This window comes from Mesoplodon bidens, assembly GCF_964165515.1.
Source record: "Mesoplodon bidens genome assembly, chromosome: X".
Lineage (NCBI taxonomy): Eukaryota > Metazoa > Chordata > Mammalia > Artiodactyla > Ziphiidae > Mesoplodon > Mesoplodon bidens.
Genome location: NC_138163.1, coordinates 98,429,142 through 98,452,961, shown reverse-complemented (window position 1 = coordinate 98,452,961; position 23,820 = coordinate 98,429,142). Strand labels below are relative to the sequence as shown.

General features: G+C 37.9%; 1 protein-coding gene across 1 annotated transcript in view; it reads left to right on the top strand.

Moving 5' to 3' along the window:
* ZNF157 (zinc finger protein 157) overlaps positions 1-23,301 on the top strand; it is a 28,343-nt gene extending 5,042 nt beyond the window's left edge. Inside the window, exons 3-5 of the mRNA XM_081221456.1 lie at positions 20,201-20,327; positions 20,621-20,716; positions 21,652-23,301. Of these exons, the coding sequence (XP_081077582.1) occupies positions 20,201-20,327; positions 20,621-20,716; positions 21,652-22,670 (1,242 nt within the window). The 3' untranslated portion in view covers positions 22,671-23,301. The remainder of the gene's footprint in view (positions 1-20,200; positions 20,328-20,620; positions 20,717-21,651) is intronic.
* Positions 23,302-23,820: the final 519 nt, after the last annotated feature.

Below are 23,820 nucleotides of genomic sequence, written 5' to 3'. Positions count from 1 at the left end.
AGCAGCTCTCAGATATGCAATATAATATTATTAACTATAGTCACCATGCCTGTACATTACATCCCCATGACTTATTTACTTTTTAACTGGAAGTTTGTACCTTTTGACTCCCTTCACCCATTTTACCCTCTCCTCTCGCCTCTGGCAACCGCCAATCTGTTCTCTATATCTATGAGTTTGTTTTTTTGTTTGGTTTGTTTTGTTTTAGATTCCACATATAAGTGAGATCATACACTATTTGTCTTTCTCTGTCTGATTTATTTCACTTAGCCTAATGCCCTCAAGGTCCATCCAAGTTGTTGTAAACAGCAGGATGTCTTTCTTACTCATGGCTGAATAATATTCCATTGTGTATGTGTGTATAACTCTATCTCTAGCTCTGTCTATCTCACATTTTCTTTATCCGTTCATCCATTGGATGGACACTTAGGTTGCTTCCATATCTTGCCTATTGTAAATAATGCTGCAATGAACGTGGGAGTGCACATATCTTTTCAAGTTAGTATTTTCATTTTCTTCAGATAAATACTCAGAAGTGGAATTGCTGGATCATATGGTAGTTTTATTTTTAATTTTTTGAGGAACTTCCATCCTGTTTTCCATAATGGCTGCACCAATTTGCATTCTCACCAACATTGCACAAGGATTCTCTTTTCTCTCTATCCTCACCAACAATTGTTACTTATCATCCTTTTGATAATAGGCATTCTAACAGGTGTGAGGTGATACCTCATTGTGGTTTTGATTTGCATTTCCCTGATGATTAGTGATGTTGAGCATCTTTTCATGTACCTGTTGACCATTGCTATGTCTTCTTTGGAGAAATGTCTATTCAGATCATCTGTCCATTTTTAAATTGGATTGTTTTTTGCTATTGAGCTGTATGAGTTCTTATATATTTTGGATATTAACCCCTTGTCAGATATATAATTTGCAAATATTTTCTCCCATTCAGTAGGTTGCCTTTTAATTCTGTTGATGGTTTCCTTTGCTGTGCAGAAGCATTTTAGTTTGATGTAGTCCCACTTGTTTATTTTTGCTTTTATTGCCTTTGCTTTTGGAGTCAGATCCAAAAAAATCGTTGCTAAGACTGATGTCAAGGAACTTACTGCCCATGATTTCTATGAGTTTTATGGTTTCAGGTCTTACATTCAACTCTTTAATTCATTTTGAGTTAATTTTCTATATGGTGTAAGATAGTAATCCAGTTTCATTTTTTGCATGTGGCTGTCCAGTTTTCCCAACACTGTTTTTTGGAGATATTGTCCTTTTCCCATTGTATATTCTTGGATACTTTGTCATAAATTAATTGACCATATATGCATGGGTTTACCTCTGGGCTATTTATTCTGTCCTGTTGTTGTTTGCGTCTGTTTTTTTTTGTTTTTTTTTGTGGTACGCGGGCCTCTCACTGTTGTGGCCTCTCCCATTGCGGAGCACAGGCTCCGGACGCGCAGGCTCAGCGGCCATGGCTCACGGGCCCAGCCGCTCTGCGGCATGTGGGATCTTCCCGGCCCGGGGCACGAACCTGTGTCCCCTGCATCGGCAGGCGGACTCTCAGCCCCTGCACCACCAGAGAAGCCCTGTGTCTGTTTTTATGCCAATACCATACTGGGTTTTTTTTCACTAAATTTATTTATTTTTATTTTTTTAATTGAAGTATAGTTGATTTAAAATGTTGTATTAGTTTCAGCGTACAGCACAGTGATTCAGTTATATATATACATATATATATATATATACATATATATATATAAGTTTTTAGATTCTTTTCCCTTATAGGTTATTACAAAATATTGAGTATAGTTCCCTGTGCTATACAGTAGGTCCTTGTTGGTTATCTATTTTATATAGATAGTAGTGTGTTTATGTTAATCCCAAACTCCTAATTTATCCCTTCCCCCTTTCCCCTTTGGTAAAGGGGAGGTAACCATAAGTAACCATAAGTTTGTTTTATGTGTCTGTGAGTCTGTTTCTGTTTTGTAAATAAGTTCATTTGTAGCTGTCTTTTTTTGTTTTTTGGCTGCACCACCAGGCTTGTGGGATCTCAGTTCCCCCACGAGGGACTGAACCCTGGCCGGCAGTGAAAGTGCTGAATCCTAACCACTAGGCCACCAGGGAACTCCCTGTATCTTTTTTTAGATTCCACATATAAGTGATATCATATGATATTTGTCTTTGTCTGGCTTACTTTACTTAGTATGGTAATCTCCAGGTCCATCTATGTTGCTGCAAATGGCATTATCTGATTCTTTTTTATGGCTGAGTAATATCCCATTGTATATATATACCACATCTTCTTTATCCATTCTTCTGTCAATGGACATTTATGTTGCTTCCATGTCTTGGCTATTGTAAATAGTGCTGCAGTGAACATTGGGGTGCATGTAACTTTTTGAGTTATAGTTTTCTCCCATACTGTTTTGATTACTGTAGCTTTGTAATATATAGTTGACCTTTGAACAACACAGGTTTGAACTGTGTGGATCCACTTATATGTGGATTATTTTCAATAGTAAATACTACAGTACTATACGACCTACAGTTGGTTGAATCTGTGGATACAGAGAAACTGGGGATAAGGAGGAACCAAGTATATGGTAGGCCAACTATAAGTTATACATGGACTTTCAACTATGCAGAGGGTCAATGCCCCAATCCCGCATTGTTCAAGGGTTTTAAATCAGATAGTGTAATGCCTCCAGCTTTGTTCTTCTTTCTCAAGATTGCTAGCGTGTTGCAGTATTTAACTTACTACAAGGAGTGAACTTACTGCAAATAAGTAAACAACAATTTAACTTACTGCAACTTTTAGTTTTGTTAGGTGTATACTTAAGTGTTTCATGCTTCTGAGTAATTATCAATGGTTTCATATTTTTTATTTTGGAGTCCATGTTTTCATTGCTAACATATAGAAAAACACTTGGTTTTTGTATGTTTTTCTATGCTTTCTATGACCTTTTCATCTGGAAATAGGGACAGTTTAATTTCTTGCCTTTTATTCTGTATGCCTTTCATTTCCATTTCTTGCCTTATTGTAATGGTTAGAACTTCCAGCACTATGTTGAATAAGAGTCATGAGAATAGACATCCTTGCCTTGCTCTTGGTCTTCAGTCTTTTATCATGAAGTATAATGTTAGTTGTAGTTTTGTTTTATATGCTGTTTATCAAATTGAGGGTGTTCCTCTGTATTTCTCTTTCTATTCTGGTTTTTGCAGGAATGAGTGTTGGATTTCTTCAAGTGCTTTTTCTATATTGATTGATACAATCATGTGATTTTAAAAATCCTGTTAACATGGTAGACTATATGGATTGATTTTTGAATATTGAACCTGCCTTGCATCCCTGGAATAAACCCTAATTGGTCAATATATATAATTCCTTTAATATATTAATGAATTATAGTTGCTAATATTTTGTCAAGAAATTTTGCCTCTATATTCATGAGTGATATTGGTGTGTAGTTTTCTTTTTTATACTATATTCATCCAGTTTTGTAATCAGGGAATGTGTTAGTTTCATGTGGTTGCTGCAACAAATTACCACAAACTTGGTGGCTTAAAATAGCAGAAATTTATTCTCTCATAGTTCTAAAGGCCAGATATCCAAAATAAGCATCACTGGGCCAAAATCAAGGTGTTGACAGGGCTTTACTCCCTGCAGAGGCTCTGGGGGAGAGTCTGTTTCTTGCCTCTTCCAGCTTTTGGGGGCTGCAGCTATTCCTTGGATTGTGACTTCATCCCCTCATTCTTCATGGCCAGCATCTTCAAATATCTCTCTACTGTCTTCACATCACTGCCTCTGTGTGTGTCAAATCTTCTTTTGCCTCCCTCTTGTAAGGATACATGTGATCACATTTAGAACCCACCTGGGTAATACAAGATACTCTCCTTATCGGAAGATCCTTAATCACATCTGCAAAGACCTTTTTACTTTTGCCATGTAAGGTGATAGTCATAGATTCCAAGGATTAGGATGTGGATATCTTTTGGGGGCCCCTTTTCACCTATCCTAGGAAAATACTAGCTTCATAGAATGAGCTTGAAAGAATTACCTCCTCTTCTGTTTCCTGTAGGAGATTATGTAATTGTGTTAATTCTTCGTTAAAAGTTTGGTAAAATTCTCCAGGGAAACCATCTGGCCAGAGATATCTTTTTTTGGGTGAGTTTTATTTTTTATTTTAAAAAACTTTTATTGGAGTATAGCTGATTTAAAATGTGTTAGTTTCTGCTGTACAGCAAAGTGAATCAGTTATACATATATCCATTCTTTTTAGATTCTTTTATGAGTTTTAAATTATGGATGAATTTTCCTTAATAGTACAGGGCCACTTAAATTATCTATTTCATATTGGATCACTTGTGGTCGTTTGTGTTTTTTGAAGAATTGGTTCATTTCATCTAAGTTATAAGTGTAGAATTGTTCATAGTAATTTCTCTTTTGATGTCTGCTGGGTCTGTAGTGATATTCTTTGTTTCATTCCTGATATTGGTAATTTGTGTCCTCTCTCTTTTTTTTGTCAGTCTTACTAAAAGTTTATCAATTTTATTGATATTTTCAAAGAACCAACTCTTTGTTTAAGTGATTTTTATCTATTGTTTTTCTGTTCAGCTTCATTAATTTCTCTTCTTTTCTATTATTATCTTCCCTCTGTGTGCTCTGTGTTTATTTTGGTCTTTTTTGCTTTATTTTTAAATTGAAATATAATTGGCATATAACATTATGTAAGTTTAAAGTGACAATGTGTTGGGAGTTCCCTAGTGGGAACTAGTGGTTAGGATTCCAGGCTTTCACTGCTACAGCCTGGGTTCAATCTGTGATGGGGGAGCTGAGATCCTGCAAGCTGTCCTGTGCAGCCAAAAAAAAAAAAAACAAGTGACAATGTGTTGACTTGATACATTTACATACTGCAATATGATTACCCCGTAGCATTAGCAAACACCTCAATCACATCACATAATTATCATTTCTTTTTCGTGGCAGTAACAGTTAAGATCTAGTCTCTTAGCAACTTTGTATAATACAGTATTGTTGACTGTGATCACTATTCTGTGCATTAGCTCTCTTGGACTTATTTATCTACTAGTTCCAAGTTTGTACTCTTAACTTATCCTCAATATGGTCTTTTTTTCTAGGTTTTTGGTATGGGACCTTAAATCTTTGATTTGAGACTTTCCTCTTTCAAATGTATGCATTTAGTGCTGTATATTTTCCTCTCAGCAATGCTTTAGATGTGTTCCACAAATTGTAAATATGTATTTTTTTCATTTTCATTCAGTTCATTGTATTTTTTGGATTTCCTTTGAGACTTTCTCTTTGAACCATGGATTATTTACTTTTTTTTTTTTTTTTTTTTTTTTTTTTTTTGCGGTATGTGGGCCTCTCACTGTTGTGGCCTCTCCCATTGCGGAGCACAGGCTCTCTGGATGCGCAGGCTCAGCGGCCATGGCTCACGGGCCTAGCCGCTCCACGGCATGTGGGATCTTCCTGGACCGGGGCACAAACTCATGTCCCCTGCATCGGCAGGCAGACTCTCAACCACTGCGCCACCAGGGAAGCCCTACCATGGATTATTTAGAAGTGTGTTGTTTCATTTCTAAGTGTATGGAAATTTTCTTGTTATCTTTCTGTTATTGATTTCTAGTTTGATTCCAGTGTAGTCAGAAAAAATACCTTGTATAATTTCAATTCTTCTAAAACTGTTGGGGTTTGTTTTACTGCCCAAGATATGCTATATGTTCCATGGACACTTGAAAGGAGTGTGTATTCTGCTGTTGTTGGGTGGTGTGTTCTGTAAGTGTCAGTTAGATCCTGTTGGGTCATTGTGTTGTTGAGAGTGCTCATTTTCTGTTTAGCTGTTCTGTAAATTGTTGAGAGAAGGGGTGTTGAAGTTTCCAACTATAACTTGTCTACTTCTCCTTTTAGTTTTATCAGCTTTTGCTTCTGTGTTTGCTGCATACACATTTAGAATTGCTTTGTTTTTCTTGATGGATTGACTTTTTATCATTATATATCTCTCTCTGTGTCTGGTAATTTTTTTTCCAAATTCTAGTTTATCTGATATTAATATAGCTACTCATGCTTCTAGCTTTATTGAGGTATAGTGGACAATACTTCTGCTTTCTTTTAATTAATGTTTGCATGATATCTCTTTTTCCATACTTTTTCCTTCAACCTGCCTATATTGCTATATTTGAAGTGACTTTCTTTTAGATACTGTACAGTTGAGTCATGTTTTTAATCCTTTCTATGAGTCTCTGTCTTTTACTTGGTGTAGTTAGACCATTCACATTTAATGAAACTAATGATATGTTAGGCCTACATTTACTATTTTTCTTTTCTGTTTGTTCTCTCTGCTTTGTTTTCTATTTTATTTTTCCCTGTCTTCCTATCAGTTTCTTGAGCATATTTTAGAATTCCATTTTGATTTACATATAGTGTTTTTGAGTGTATTTCTTTGTATAGCTCATTTAATGGTTGCTCTAGATATTACATTATATACACATAACTTATCGTTGTCTATTGCTATCATCATTTTGCCAGTTTGAGTGAAATGTAGAAACCTTGCCTCCCTTTAATCCCCTTTGCAGTTTCCTGTTTATCATTGTCTTAAATATCTTGCCTATATACATTTAGAACCAGATCAAACAGTGTTAAATTTTTTTCCTTTAATTGTCAAACGTTAATTTAAAAACTCCAGAGGGGAAGGAAAGTCTATTGCACTTACCCACATTTTCATTTACTGTATTCTTTCTTATTTTGTGGTGTTCCAAGATTCTTTATTTTATCTTTCATTTTCTGTTTAGGGAATTTCCTTTAGCCGTTCTTTTAAGGTAAGTCTGGTGGTGACAAATTCTATTAGTTTTCCTTCATCTGAGAATGTCTTTATTTCTCCTTCATTCCTGAAGGATATTTTCATTAGATATAGGATTCTGTCTTGACAGTTCTTTACTTTCAGCACTTGAAAAATGTTATGCTACCTCCTATGGCATCTGTGGTTTCTGATGTGAAATCTGCTGTCATTCACATTGTTTTGTAAGGTGTTGTTTCTCTCTCATGGCTTTCAGTGCATATATTTTATTTTATTTTTATTTTTTTAAAGATTGATTTATTATTTTATTTATTTATTTTTGGCTGTGTTGGGTTTTAGTTGCAGCACGTGGGATCTTCATTGAGGCAAGTGGGATCTTTTGTTGCGGTGCGGAGGCTCTTTGTTGTGGTGCGTGGGCTTCTCTCTAGCTGTGGTGTGCAGGTTTTCTCTTCCCTAGTTGTGGCACACAGGCTTCAGGTGCATGGGCCCTGTAGTCGTGGTGCACTGGTTCCAGAGCACATGGGCCCTGTAGTTTGTGGCATGCAGGCTCTAGCTGAGATGCACGAGCTCAGTAGTTGTGGCATGCGGGCTTAGCTGCCCCATGGCATGTGGGATCTTAGTTTGCTGACTAAGGATTGAACCTACGTTCCCTGCATTGCAAGGTGGATTCTTTACCACTGGACCACCAGGGAAGTCCCTCAGTACATATATTTTAATCTTTAATTTTCAGGAGTTTAAGGGTGTGTCTTGGTGTGGATTTCTTTGGTTTTATCCTATTTGGGGTTTGCTCTGTTTCTTGAATCTGTAAATTTATGTCTTTTGCCAAATTGGGACGTTTTCAGCCATTATTTCTTTGTGTACTTTTTAAGCCCCATCCTCTTTCTCCTTTCCTTTTTGTGCTCTGATAACATGAATGTTGGTTCTTTTGCTATAGTACCACAGGTCCCTGAGGCAGTATTTTTCCAGTCAATTTTGTCTGGGTAATTTCTATTCTTCTGTGTTCCATTTCACTGAGTCTTTCCTCTGTCCCCTCTGTTCTGTTGTTGAGGCCATCCATTGAGGTTTTTTGTGTGTTTTTTTTGTGTGTTTTTTATTTACTTTTTGGCTGTGTTGGGTCTTCGTTGCTATGTGTGGGCTTTCTCTAGTTGTGGCGAGTGGGGGCTACTCTTCGTTGCTGTGCGAGGGCTTCTCATTGCAGTGGCTTCTCTTGCTGCAGAGCACAGGCTCTAGGCACACAGGCTTCAGTAGTTGTGGCATGCGGGCCTTAGTAGTTGTGGCTCGCGGGCTCTAGAGTGCAGGCTCAGTAGTTGTGGTGCATGGGCTTAGTTGCTCCGTGGCGTGTGGGATCTTCCTGGACCAGGGCTCGAACCCATGTCACCTGCATTGGCAGGGGGATTCTTAACCATTGCACCACCAGGGAAGCCCCCACCCATTGAGTTTTTAATTTTAGTTATTGTGTTTTTTAGGTCTAAAATTTCCATTTGGGTCTTTTTTATATCTTCTATTTTTTTCCTGAGACATGCTCACTGAAGCGTTTTTGTGATGACTGATTCAAAATCTTTGCTGGATAATTATCTCTGTTATGTCAGTCTTGATACCTATTGATTTTTTTTCATTTAGTTTGAGATTTTTCTGGTTCTTGATATGAGTGATTGTCAATTGAAACCTAGGCATTTTGGGTATTATGCTATGAGAATCTTGTTCTTATTTAAACCTGTTTTAGCTGGCTTCCTCTGACTTCACTCCAGCTGGGGAAGAGAGGGCGTCACCTCATCAGTGCCAAGTGGCACTATATATATATATATATATATATACATATATATATATATATACACACACACACACACACACACACACACACACACACACCGCATCTTCTTTATCCATTCATCTGTTGATGGATACAGGATGCTTCTGTGTCTTGACTATTGTAAATAGTGCTGCTATGAACATTAGGGTGTGTTTTTTTTTTTTTTTTTTTTTTTTTTTTTTTTTTTTTTGCGGTAGGCGGGCCTCTCACTGTTGTGGCCTCTCCCCTTGCAGAGCACAGGCTCCGGATGCGCAGGCTCAGCAGCCATGGCTCACGGGCCTAGCCGCTCCGCGGCATGTGGGATCCTCCCAGACCGGGGCACGAACCCGTGTCCCCTGCATCGGCAGGCGGACTCTCAACCACTGCGCCACCAGGGAAGCCCCGGGTGTGTGTATTTTTTTGAATTAGAACTTTGTTTTGTATATGGTGTTCAGAGTTTTTAGTCATACTTAGTAGGAGGAATGGGGAAAAGTATATTTACTCTATTTTCCCAGAAGCAGAAATCAGCCTACTTCTTAAGAGAGAAAAAAAACACAGAGCTCATTTCCAGTTCAGATTAAAATTACAGAACTTTTACTTCTTTGCTATTATACTTACATATCTTTTTTTGCTGGAGGTGTTATAATGACATTAACACAATTACTTTCTTGGTTTATCCTATAATATAACAAATAATGGCAAATGAAGTAAAACTAATAAGAATGGTTGCCTTTTCTAAAAAAAGGAAACATTGGGAGTGTTAGATAAATATTTTTCCATGTCCAGAAATAATTTTCTACCTAATTTTAGTGGTTACATAGCACTCCATCCTTTGAGCACTTGCAATGGTGGTAAGTTTTCATTATAATTTACAATTTGATGGTGAAACTCCTCGATTTGTTTCTTTACGTACATCCATGATTATTTGTTAAAGATTTTTTTTGGAAATTGAATGTTTGTGTCACAGGAGAGGGTTCACTAAATTGTAAGGAATTCAGTGGATGACAGTGAAAAATCTTCCTCTTCACACTAAACAGTAATACTATTTGGAGGCTGATGATTCTGGGCAACTTTTTCCTGATCAGTGCTCTACCCGTCTCCAGCTCTTCCTTACCAGATCTTCCAAAAAAGAGTTAGAGATGGCCACATCTCCAGCCAGTTTTTATTTGTTCATTTATTTACTTATTACTTTTGTTTTCCTGTGGTTTTTAGGGAGCTTCTAAGTATAAATAGACAAATATTAGAATAAAAGGAAGGGAAATAAAAAGAAGAAGATATCAAAACAAGTTTTAGAATGTAGGCATGTTGGTCAACAATCCTACACAATTAGAAACTTTGACGTCTAGATTTATCTCTGATATTCTGGGACAACATAACAGAGTTAGAAGTCCAATGAAACACATGAATTTAAATGCCCCCACAGAGAAATCGATAATTCCTCTATAGTAAAGATTTCCTGATACTTGAGAGTTAAGAAATCTTTTGATGGATCTTCATATGGATGATGGAAACAGTATCTTCAATTACAACTTTGTCATAAATGCTATTACAGGACTCCTATGGCTCTTTCTCTTTTTGAAAATTTTTTTTTCATTCAGTGTTTAAGTAAGATTAAAACCTATAAGATTTTGCTTATAGTTAATGAGTGATAAGAGAAAGGGTGAACATTAATTATCCTCTGATTGGGTAATTAAAATGCATCTGACCCAAAGTCAAGTTACTCAGTGATATACCAGTTACTTTGTGTGGGCTTAAGAGTTTTTGACCAAAATACTTCTAAACAAAACATGCCATCTGAGAGCATAGGGAGACTGGGTACATAAAATACTACATAAGAAAGTTGATGGAAGGTAGTTGTGTCAGACCTTTAGATTCTTTTTTTTTTAATTGAAGTATAGTTGATTTACAATGTTGTGTTAGTTTCTGGTGTACAGCAAAGTGATTCGGTTATACATACATACATATATATATATATATATATATATATATATATATATATATATATGCTTTTTCATTATAGGTTAGTACAAGATATTGAATATAGTTCCCTTTGCTATACAGTAGGACCTTATTTATCTATTTTATATATAAGACCTTTAGATTCTTTAGGCTTCTAACAGTTGGTTGCCATATGCAGGGACTTTGCAACCAGTTCGTAGTTATTTTCTCTCTTGACTTTTCTGAGTTAGACAGTTTTAACCCACACCCACTAAGCAGGATTAAAGAGACACTTTAAGATAAAGATTAGTTGGAAAACATAAAGCAATCCTACATCCCAGTAGAATTTTAGTTGAATTAAATTGTAAGAGACATGCAATGATTATTGCACGTATTGTTCTAGTCTCACTACACCTGTTGAGTAGAATTTGTATTCCAAGTGCTTTCATCTTCGCCATCATTGAGTCCTTAATCTGTCTGCCTTCCTTTTTGAAGTCTTCCCCATGCTTTTCCGACACTCCTTTCTGGCTGGTTCTCTTTTTTTCTGAGTTGCTAGATGGTGCACAATTTGAGAGTTCTGATGATGTTGTTATCAAAGAAGTCTGTGCAGGAGGAGCATTACCAAATAAGAAATTGCTAATCAATGTCCAGATGACGTGGCATGGATAAAGTACCATCCCCAACAGTGTCCAAATGTCTCCACTGGAAGAGTGCACCATGGATGTAGTTGGTCTTTCTGCCTGTGCAGTAAACTGCCATGCTTTTTCTCAAGGAGCATCCAGAGGGAACTGATTTATAAAAGAAGAACCATCAAGAAGACAGAATTGGGGCTTCCCTGGTGGCGCAGTGGTTGAGAGTCCGCCTGCCGATGCAGGGGACACGGGTTTGTGCCCCGGTCCAGGAAGATCCCACATGCCGCAGAGCAGCTGGGCCTGTGAGCCATGGCCGCTGAGCCTGTGCTTCTGGAGCCTGTGCTCCGGAGAGCACAACTGGAGAGGCCACAACAATGAGAGGCCCGCTTACTGCAAAAAAAAAAAAAAAAAGAAGACAGAATTGAATTATTGCAACAATGTTTCTTTCTCTAGCATAAGATTCCCTCTTGAATTCCACTTTTGCCTGTTGTCAGCAACATTCCGTTCATGATGCCCAAAGATATCAAGAGAGCTACCTCTTTTTGCAATTCAGACATAGCTTACTTTTTTTTCAGGCCCTTATACAAATATGGCCTTCTTTTGGGTCATTTTATAGAGAGGAGCTAGCAATGTTTGCAGATGTGGACCATGTATCCTGCAAAATCCATGTAATCCGATCATGGGCTGTGTTTCTTCTTAGTACCAAAGGTAGGCAACAACACTTCATTTTTTGTTGCCTGTGGAATGTCATGTGTGGCTCCTGCCAAAGGTATTCCTAAGAATTTCACCATTTGAGTGGGCCCTTAGATTCTTGTTGGATTTATCAACTAGCTTCTGTTGATCGTATGTGTCACTATTGCATTTAAGTCAGTCCTGGCTCGATCTTCAGTTTCCAATATTATGATATCATCAATGTAGTATATTATTATACTTGGGACCTGCATTAAGTGTAAATCCCTTCTAACCAAATTATGACAGTTGAATTATGACAGCTGCTGAATTCAAATAACATTTTGACAGTACAGTAAATGTAAATTAGGATCCTTCCCACATGAAAGTAAACTGTAGTTGACTCTTCCTATATTGAGATAGGGAAAAAAGCATTTGCAGGATCAGTCACTGAGAACCAGTCTCCTTTAGCTTCCTGTAGTTTTCCACTGTTGAAACCATATCAGGAAGTACTGATGCTATTAGGTGATACTAATTTATTTAAGCCTTGATGATCTGCTGTTAGTCTCCCTGAGCCATCTGCCTTTTTCATGGGCCACTCAGGGCTATTCTAAGAGAATTTGTTGGACCAGCACTCCAGCTTCTAACATGTCATTAATTAAAATGATAACTTTTTTTGTCCACCACATTTTCTACACTGCTTCAAAATAACAACTTGTATGAGCTTGGGCAATTATAAAGATTCTCATTTATCATGTGCAATTAATACTGGCCAAGGGATGAACTTATATTCCTCTTGTTTTACAATACTACATAGGAGAAGTATTCCCCAGTCAGACATAAATATCCATCTCAGGAATACATTTAGATGAAGGAGGTGCACTTCACATAAAGTCTATTCAAATATTCCCATTTTCATGCAGATTTTCACCTTAATTCCATCAACTGTTGCATCCCTATATCCTTTTAATCTAACTGTGACCCCTGTTAGGACTTGACCAACAGATTTTGGAATCACAGTGCATTATTCTTCCATGTCAAAGAGTCCCAGAAAACTTTCTGCTCTGCCCTCTGGCCATTTACCCACATATGTGTACATGGCCTAAGATAAACCTTGAGTCCATACTGATAGTAAATGTATGAACGAGGGAGAAAGGAAAGCTCTTTCTTAAGGTCTAGTGGCAACTAGTAATGTGGAAAGAATGATGGAGTTAGAAAAATAACCTTTTGCAACCATTCTAGTTAGTAATAATTAAGCCAAGCAAGAATCACTGATGGATGCCAAAGCTATTGGATGAAAGTTTAATGAGGAACAACACATGTACATAGTTTCAAGGTATGTTCCTACACATTGCTCATTAATTACATAGGGAAAATTGGTAACTTTACAGTGGAGAAAACTCACGGACACTACCTTAACTAAATGATCAGAAACATAAAAATTTTAATTTGAAGAGTCCTCATAATCTCATCTTCTGGAGATAACCAGTCTTAACAGTTCAGTAAATATCCCTCAGGAATTCTGAAGTTTTTCTGGATATGACTGTCTGATTGATTGTTCCAGAGACATTTGTTGAGAAGAGTATCCTTTCCCCACTGAATATTCTTTTTTTTTTAACATCTTTATTGGAGTGTAATTGCTTTACAATGTTGTGTTAGTTTCTCCTGTATAACAAAGTGAATCAGCAATACGTATACATATATCCCCATATCTTCTCCCTCTTGCGTCTCCCTCCCACCCTCCCTATCCCACCCCTCTAGGTGGTCACAAAGCACCGAGCTGATCTCCCTGTGCTCTGTGGCTGCTTCCCACTAGCTATCTATTTTACATTTGGTAGTGTATATATGTCCATGCCACTCTCTCACTTCGTCCCAGCTTACCCTTCCGCCTCCCCGTGTCCTCAAGTCCATTCTCTACATCTGCGTCTTTATGCCTGTCCTGCCCCTAGGTTCTTCAGAACCTTTTTTTTTTTTTTTAGATTCCATATATATGTGTTAGAAGACCTGACCTTTTTGAATCACTAGTATTTTTTTTTTAGATTTCATATATATGTGTTAACATATGGTATTTGTTTTTCTCTTTCTGACTTACTTCACTCTGTATGACAGACTTTAGGTCCATCCACCTCCCTACAAATAACTCAATTTCGTTTCTTTTTTTTCAATTTCGTTTCTTTTTATGGCTGAGTAATATTCCATTGTATATATGTGCCACATCTTCTTTATCCATTCATCTGTTGATGGACACTTAGGTTGCTTCCATGTCCTGGCTACTGTAAATAGTGCTGCAATGAACATTGCGGTACATGACTCTTTTTGAATTATGGTTTTCTCAGGGTATATGCCCAGTAGTGGGATTGCTGGGTCGAATGCTAGTTCTATTTTTAGTTTTTTAAGGAACCTCCATAGTGGCTGTATCCATTTACATTCCCACAAACAGTGCAAGAGGGTTCCCTTTTCTCCACACCCTCTCCAGCATTTATTGTTTGTAGATCTTTTGATGATGGCCATTCTGACTGGTGTGAGGTGATACCTCATTGTAGTTTTGATTTGCATTTCTCTAATGATTAGTGATGCTGCACATCCTTTCATGTGTTTGTTGGCCATCTGTGTGTCTTCTTTGGAAAAATGTCTATTTAGGTCTTCTGTCCATTTTTGGATTGGGTTGTTTGTTTTTTTGATATTGAGCTGCATGAGCTGTTTGTATATTTTGGAGATAAATCCTTTGTCAGTTGCTTCGTTTGCAAATATTTTCTCCCATTCTGAGGGTTGTCTTTTCATCTTGTTTATGGTTTCCTTTGCTGTGCAAAAGCTTTGAAGTTTCCTTAGGTCCCATTTGTTTATTTTTGTTTTTATTTCCATTTCTCTAGGAGGTCCCCACTGAATATTCTTGACACCTTTGTCAGACATCAGTTGGTCATATATGTGTGAATCTATTTCTAAACTCTATTTTGTCTCATGGATATCTTTTTAAAAATTTTATTTATTTATTTTGGCTGCGCCAGCTCTTAGTTGTGGAATGCAGGATCTTCGTTCCGGCATGCGGGATCTTTGTTCCGGCATGCAGGATCTTTTTTTTTTTTTTTTTTTTTTTTTAGTTGCGGCATGCAGACTTAGTTGTGGCATGCATGCGGGATCTAGTTCCCCGACCAGGAATTGAACCTGGGCCCCCTGCATTGGGAGCGTGGAGTCTTACCCATTGGACCCCCAGGGAAGTCCCTCTCATGTATATCTTTACAAAAATACTACACTGTTTTGAAAACTGTAGCTTTATAAGTCTTGAAATGAGGTAATGTAAGTCCTCTAACTTTTTTCTTCTTGTTCAGAATTGCTCTGGCTAATCTAAGTCTTGTGGTTTTATTTCTATATTAATTTTAGAATCAGCTTGTCCATTTTTAGGTCTTAAATTTCTTTATTGATTGTGATCAGTGTTGCTTGTAATATTTCGATTTTAAGGAACTTACCGAGATTGTTTTCTTTGTGCCCTAGTATATGATCAAGTTTTGTGAATGTTCCATGTACACCTGAGAAAAAGTATATTCTGTATGATCTGGGTATAGTGTTTCTTTCTTTTGTTCTTTCCTTCTCTCTCCCTCTCTCCCTCCCTCCCTTTCTCTCTCTCTTTAAAAGTCTCCCATTAGAGAAAGCTTGTATTTCTTCTTGTACCTCTGTAGTTTTCAGCTTATGTAGGCTTTTGCTGTGTTACTTTGTGCATAGATATTTACAAATATCTTTATTGTTATATCTTCATTGTGAACAGGGCTTGTAACATTATGAAGTATCCTACTTTATCTTATATAATTCCTTTTGGAATTCCACTCTGTCTGGTATCAGGATTTCAATCCCTGGTTTTATACTGTTTTCATTTGGTAAATCTTTGCCCATCTTTTTAGGCAATCTTTAGCCTTTTTGAAAGACCATTTTAAGCATGTCTCTTGTATACAGCATTGTGTTGGGTTCTGCTTTACAAGGCAATGTGAAAACCTTTTTCTTTTAATAGATGAAGTAAGCCTATTCACATTTATTTGTATTACTGTTTGGTAATATAAATAATACAAATATGTTCTCAGTTCTCTCATTTTATCTTATGATGTAATTACTGTGTGTATTTGTTATATTTACTGTGTTTCTTTTTCTATTGAGTGTTTCCTCTAAACTTTTTTTGGTAGTTAGGAAGACTTGTATTTTTCTGCTGGTGGTTACCTTTGTGTTAATCCTTTTTATAGAACTCTTAGTCAACCCTTTTATCTTTCTTTTTATTTACATATTTATTTATAAAATTGTATATATTTAAGGTGTACAGCATGATGATTTCATATACATATACATAGTGAAATTATTCCTACAGTTAAGCTAATTAACATATCATCTCCTTACGTAGTTACCATTTTTTGTGTGTGATGAGTGCGCCTGAAATTTACTCTCTTAGTATATTTCCATTGTTCAATACAGTGTTAAGTATAGTCATCATGCTTGTATATTAGATCTCTAGACTTTATTCATCCTACATAAATGTAACTTTATACTCTTTGACCAACATCTCTCCTCATTTCCCCCATACCCTTGGTAACCAACATTCTACTCTTTGCTTCTGAGTTTGACTTTTTAATTTTTTTTTTTAGATTCCACATATTAGTGAGATCATACAGTATTTGTCTTTCTGCCTGACTTATTTCACTTAGCATAATGTCCTCCAGGTTCATCCATGTTGTTGCAAATGGCAGGATTTCCTTCTTTCTCATGGCTGAATACTACTCCACTCTCTATATACCAGATCTTTTTTTATCCATTCATCCACTGATGGACACTTAGGTTATTTCCATGTATTGGCTATTGCAAATAATGTTGCAATGAACATGGGAGTGCAGATACCTATTCGGGATAGTTATTTCATTTCCTTTGGATATATACCCAGAAGCAGGACCGCTGGATCATACAGTAGTTCTAGTTTTAATTACTTGAGTAATCTTCACATTGTTTTCCATAATGGCTTTACCAATTTACCTATTTTAAATTAATCTTTTACCATCTAATTTGTCTCTCATATGTTACCTATACAGCAGTAAATGATCTTATTCAGTTTCCCCCTTTTTCTTCCTCTTCTCTTCCCATATTTTAGTTGTATTTTTTCTACTTTGTCAGAACACTTAATGTTTATACATTATCCTTCAACCCATGACCCCAGCCTTATTTTAGTCTTAGCTTTACCATTAAATATATGAAATGCTTACTGTCAGTCCTTTTGCCAGAATTTTCCCATTCATTGTTTTTGGTTGAAGCTCATTGTTTAGTATAGTGCTATCCAGTAACACTTCCTTCAGTGATGGGAATGTTCTGTATCTGTGCTGTCCAGTACTGTCCAGTACTGTAACCAGCCACATGTGGCTACTGAGCACTGGAAATGTGCCTAGTGTGACTGAGGAACTGAATTTTTAATTTTATTCCATTTAAATTCATCAAAATTTAAACTCAAATAGCCACATGTAGTTAGTGGCTACCGTACTAAACAGTGCAGCTCTAGCAAATTCCTTAGGAAGGGCACATATATTCTGGCCTATTCAAAACTTTTTCTGACGACCTTGATACTTGAAGGGTATCTTGGCTGGATATAATTTCCTTTATTTGTACTTTCTTTCCTTAAGTTTCTTGAATGTGCTGTTCTACTAGTGCCTTGCTTTCTATGTTGTTTTTGAGAAATTGATGCCGATCTAATTCTTTTGCCTGGAGGCCCTGAAGAATATTTTTCTTTGCCTGTAAATTCTAATAGTTTTAATTAGGATAAATCTAAGAGTTGATTGTTCCAAGTCAATTTTCCTTGGTACCCAGTGGGTCCTTTGATTGTGTTGAGGTTTGTTTTATGATCCAGGATATGGTCTAGCTTGGTGAATATTCCATGTATACTTGAAGAAACAGTTAATCTCAATTTTTGAGTGAAATGTTCTACAATTCATTGGATGATTGGTGGTGTTCAGTTTTTCTGTATCCTTGTTGATTTTCACTCATCACTAAGAGAGGTGATGAAAGTTGGCAGCCATATTTGTGGATTGTCCCATTTCTTCTTTCAGTTTTGCTTCATGTATTTTGAAGCTATATTGTTAGGGTGATCTCCCCTACACCCCTGTTCCCAGGGCTTCCCCATCTTGGTCCTCTAGCTGGACAGTTGGGGCTTTCATCTCCATCCTGGCACTCACTTTCTGCAACTAGGTTTGCCCTTGAGGCCAAGTGGTGAGAGGTTAGAAAAAAGGCAATGGGGATCCTTCCCATACTCTTCAGACCACTATTCCTCTGGCCAAAGAAGAGGATTCCTCTCCCTTAGAGTTTGAGGAGCCTGCTGCTGCAAGGTTACATCTTTGGCACTGGGATTTACTTTGGGACAGGACTGCATGAGAAAGAAAATAGGCTTTCTCTCATTTTCTCTGTCCCACAAGAGCCCCTCCCACCCCCTTTCAGTCTTCATGTCTTATTGGTGTACCTGCTGACTCTGTATTTGATGGCTCTCTCAAGTTCTGTGTTCTCTTAGCCACCCAGTTTATTCTTGTGGCTTCAGCTAGTGCTGAAATGCTACTGCCTCTCAATCCTTCGTCTATCCTAGCCTCCTCTCACAGATCCAGCATCATATATGCACCTTCCAGCTGGATGTCTCTATCAGTATGTGACATAAACACTCCAGCTCAGGTCCAAGATCCATCTCAATTTCCCCTTCTGCCAACCCACTGTCTTTCCTGTTTTGCTAATCTCAATACTGTAGCACCAGCCTCCACCCAGCTGTTCATGCTTTTATCCTGGGAGTAATATTCTCTCCCTTTCTCCTACTTGACAGTACTTCTGTATAACTTATAAATCTAACTATATTGTGGGAAGGTCAGAAAATATTCTGATCATATAAAGAGTCAAGTATTTTGGAGATTGATGATCTATAGAAAAAAAAAAAGGTGAAAATCCCTCCACTGTCTGCCCCTGAATATCTCTATAGCTCTTTATCTCATCACAGCCCAAAGCACTGTTTTCCTGTCATACTGTGCTATTTGTAGTTCTCTAACTCACCATGTGTGTTTCATGTCTTCCTGCCTTTTCTCATACTACTGCTCCATATTTGTGAGGGAGATTATATTCTTGTTTAAGGATTCAAAGCTCTACCTCCCCAATAACACAAGTTGGAATCTTATTCCATCCCCTGTGAAAGCCCATTGCACCCTGTACACATGTCCAACATAGCTCCTGTAACATCTCATTGAAGGTGTGTATTCACATATAGGCATACCTCCAAAATATTGGAGATTTGGTTCCAGACCACTGCAATAAAGAAAATATCGCAATAAAGCGAGACACACAAATTTTTTGGTTTCCCGGTGCATATAAAAGTTACATTGACATTATACTGTAGTCTGTTAAGTGTGCAATAACATTATGTTTAAAAAAACCAATGTACATACATTAATTAAAAAATACTTTGTTGCTTAAAAATGCTAACCATCATCTGACAATGCAGGGTTGCCACAAACCTTCAATTTGTAAAAAACGTGGTATCTGTGAAGCACAATAAAGTGAAGCGCAGTAAAACACGGCATGCCTGTGCAAGTCTCCTTATTGGGGTACGAGCTCCTTGAGAGCAGGTACTCTATCTTTGTTTCCCCAGCAGTTGGGACAGGTCCAGGCACAGAGTGTTAACTCAGTAGTCAGTGGTCTTTTCTCCATGAATTGAAAAGTTAATACACTAGCAGGACTGTTCTGTGTTTTCTTCCCCCAAAGTATAGTATAAAGCAAGACAGGGTCAGGTTTCCAGTGCCAGATAAAAATTGTCACTTGCTATCTGCCTCTACAAGAATGAAGTCACTAGCCACTGCAGTCACTGACCTTCAACATACCCTGAAAGGAGTTCAGGGTGGAGATCAGGAATGAGGCCCTCTGTGCTCTGGGAAAAACTGGCAGAACAGGCCTTCAGATAGATATTTTCAGGAGAAAATTTTCTGAACTCAATTTCTTGCATCTTCTCATATCTAGCAAAGCACTAAAACCATTAACAGAGACATCTGCTCCTTCTGACTAGCAGCAACCTTCTACCAAGATGTGTGCTTAATTGCATGTACCCCCTTCACCAAAATCACATATATACTGACCTCCCCCCTCGCCTCTTCAGAGCAGTTCCTCAGAGCTATCTGAGAGGCTGTCTCCTGAGCTATAGTCCTCATTTTGCCCCAAATAAAACTTAACTCACAACTCTCACATTGTGCTTTTTTTTTTTCAGTTGACACCAGTGTAGCTTTTTCTAGTCAACTGTCAAAAGTGTTCTATTGAAAGAATTTGTTCCCACACAACTTTTCCATGTGTCCTATTCTGATCATTGCAGATTGTTGTTACAGGGGTCTGTGTCATTTGAAGACGTGGCTGTGGATTTTACCCGACAGGAGTGGTACAGACTGGACCCTGCCCAGAGGACCATGCACAAGGATGTGATGCTGGAGAACTACAGCAACCTGGCATCTGTGGGTGAGGATTATTGTCCATGTAACTCCTGGTAGCATGTGTTTCCTTCCTTGGTTGCTGTAACCTGGGCAGCCTTTGCAGAGTTCAGTGATACTTTAGTTCTAGATTCAAGGGGTCACAGATGATTTATCAGTTTGGGGCACCAGGAAGAGTGTGTGTGTTCTCATGTCCCCCAATGAAAGGTTTCAATGGGCGCCCTTCCTTGTGCAGCTCATGAAGATGCACTTTTCTCCTCCATCAGAGGCCCTAAAGCTCAGACAACTTGGCCCACGTCCTGTGCCATTTCCCATTAACAGGCCTCTGCGTGGCCAAACCGGAGATGATCTTCAAGTTGGAGCGAGGGGAAGAATTGTGGATATTAGAGGAGGAATCCTCAGGCCATGGTTACCCAGGTGAGTGAGCAAGAACTAGGCATATGGGAAATAGGGGAAATAATAGCTCAGGAATTCAGGTCAAAGGTTAAGTTTGGGCAGTGTTTTTCAGGAATCTCTTTTCAGAGGCCCTTGCTCTTTGAAACTGACTGGAGGACAAAGGTCTATATGCTTTAGATACCTAAATCCTACATCCCAATATCATGCTCACACTTAAGTGCTCTCTCCTATTTTATCTCAATTTTTGTAGTCATTTACCACTCTTATCTTTCCCTGCCTGCCTCAGCATAGACATTTATTCTTAGCTAGTCTGTCTCTCTTTAGTATTCTCAATTGCCTTCCTTCCCTCCATTGCCTTGGATGCCTTCTGTTGTCAAGCAATCATTCATACATTCATTTAGTCATCTACCAAATCTTAAATGAGGTCAACTATATGCTGGTCACATTCTAGGTGTGGGGATCCAGTAGTGAATAAAGTAATATCTCTGTTCTCCTGGAGCTTGCAGTCTAATGAGGGAAAGAGACCAGAAACAAACAAATACATGGTGTTTGGTGGTGAAAAAAAAATCAATTCAAGATAAGAAGAATAGACAGTGATGGAGTTTGTGCTTTTGGGGAATGTGGTCAGAGAAGACTCTTTGGGGAAGTTAACATTAGTGCACCAACATTAGTGAAGTGAGAGAGACAGAGCCATGTGGAAATTTAGTATTCTGAGCAGAGAGAACAGTAAGTGCCAAGCCTAGTCTGAGCAATATATCATAGGAACAGCAAAGATGCTGGTGTGGCTTAATGGTGGGTGGTGAGAGTGTTAAGAGGTGATATCAGAGAGTTAGCTGGGGGCTAAGTTATGTAGAATTTTTGTAGGCTTTGTTAAGCATTTTAATTTTACACTGTGACAAGGGAAAGCCTATGTTGGGTTTTGAGTGAGAGTGATATGATCTGATCTGTTTTTAAAGGCTCTCTCTCACTGCTGTGTGCCAACAATTCTGTTGGGGGTAATGCCCTCAGTCATGATAATGACCTTCAGCATCAGAAGATTCAAACTTTGGATCAAACTGTTGAATATGGGAAAGGCTTCTACAAGAGAACAGCCTTTGTTGGACATAAAAGAACACACACAGGAGAGAAAAACTTTGAATGTCATGAATGTGGGAAAACTTACTGCAGGAAATCAAATCTTATTGAACATCTGAGAATACACACAGGCGAGAGACCCTATAAATGTGGTGAATGTGCAAAAACCTTTAGTGCAAGATCATACCTCATTGCTCATCAGAAAACTCACACAGGGGAGAAGCCCTTTGAATGTAATGAATGTGGAAAATCTTTTGGCAGGAAGTCACAACTCATTCTACATCGGAGGACACACACAGGAGAGAGACCCTATGAATGCACTGAGTGTGGGAAAACCTTTTCTGAGAAGGCAACCCTCATGATTCATCAGAGAACTCACACAGGGGAGAAACCCTATGAATGTGGTGAATGTGGGAAAACATTTCGCGTTAAGATATCCCTTACTCAACACCAGAGAACTCACACAGGGGAGAAACCCTATGAATGTGGTGATTGTGGGAAAAACTTTCGTGCAAAAAAATCCCTAAACCAACATCAAAGAATTCACACAGGCGAGAAACCCTATAAATGTGGTGAATGTGGGAAGTTCTTCAGAATGAAGATGACTCTCAATAATCACCAGAGAACTCATACAGGTGAAAAACCCTATCAGTGTAACGAATGTGGGAAATCTTTCAGGGTGCACTCATCTCTCGGAATACATCAGCGAATTCACACAGGAGAGAAACCTTATGAATGTAATAAATGCGGTAATGCCTTCTATGTCAAAGCACGCCTCATTGAACATCAGAGAATGCATTCAGGAGAGAAACCCTATGAATGTAGTGAATGTGGAAAAATCTTCAGTATGAAGAAATCCCTGTGTCAACATCGGAGAACTCACGTAGGAGAAACGTTATGAATGAAGTGAATGCAGAAATGCCTTCTATGTGCAAGTATGCCTCATTGACACAGGATAGAGACCGTTTGAATGTCAAGAATGTGGGAAAGCCTTCTGCCAGAAAGCACACCTCAGAGAACATCAGAGAACTCACTTAGGCCAGCCCTTGCCTTGTACTATAGAGAAAGCTTCTCTAAGAAGATTCCCCTCACCATTTGACCAAGCCCTTTGGGCCATCTGATTACCGGTGCACACAGAGTGCACTTGTAACAATTTGGCTCTTACGTTGGTTTGAAAATTGTCCTGATGGCCTTAGGGAGTGGCTCATTGTTGTTTTCATTTCATTTGGATTTCCCTAATTAGTGGTGAGGTTGAACATTGGCTTACCTGTTGACTGGCCATTTGTTTTATTTCGTCTGTGCAATCACTGTTCTTATCCTTTGCTCATTGTTTTCTAATGGGCTGTTTATCTTTTACTTCTTGGTTTAAATGTTGTTTTTCTTGTTTTTTTTTTAATATATGAAAATATAAAAATCCTTTTTCAGTCATGTGTGTTGCAAATATCTCCTCTCAGACTGTGACTGGTTCTTTAATTTTTTAAACTCTTTTCTTCTGCTGAGGTTTTATGTTTTCATATTATTGGTTTCAAGGTGATAATTTTCTCCTATACTTTCCTCTAAAGTGAAGGTTTCACTTTCAACATTTAGAATTTTAATCTACCCTAAATTTTTTCTGTGTAATATGAAGTCTACAATATATAATGCTGTATTTCTTTTAAATACTTTACATCAGTGGTATCACACTATTTTTAAACTTATGCAACTTGCTTTTTTTCATGAAATGTTACATTTCCAAGATCTATCCATGTTGATAAATATATTTATTTATCTCTCCATTCCCCTAGTGAAAGACATTTGTATCGTTTTTGTGTTTAGTGTTTAAATCTAGAAGTGGAAATGATGGGTCCAGGGTGTAGACAGTATGCCAGTTATTAATCTATTGTGCTTCAGCTCCAAACCTACCCTTCTATACTGGGCTTTGTGATGCTGGGGCCATGACTCTACAGAACACATTTCTGTCTTGCCAGCTGCTACTCCCTGTTGGGTCCTACCAGTAAGAGATACTAAATATAAATATTGAGCCTGCGGAAGGAAGAAGGGACTTGCTCCTT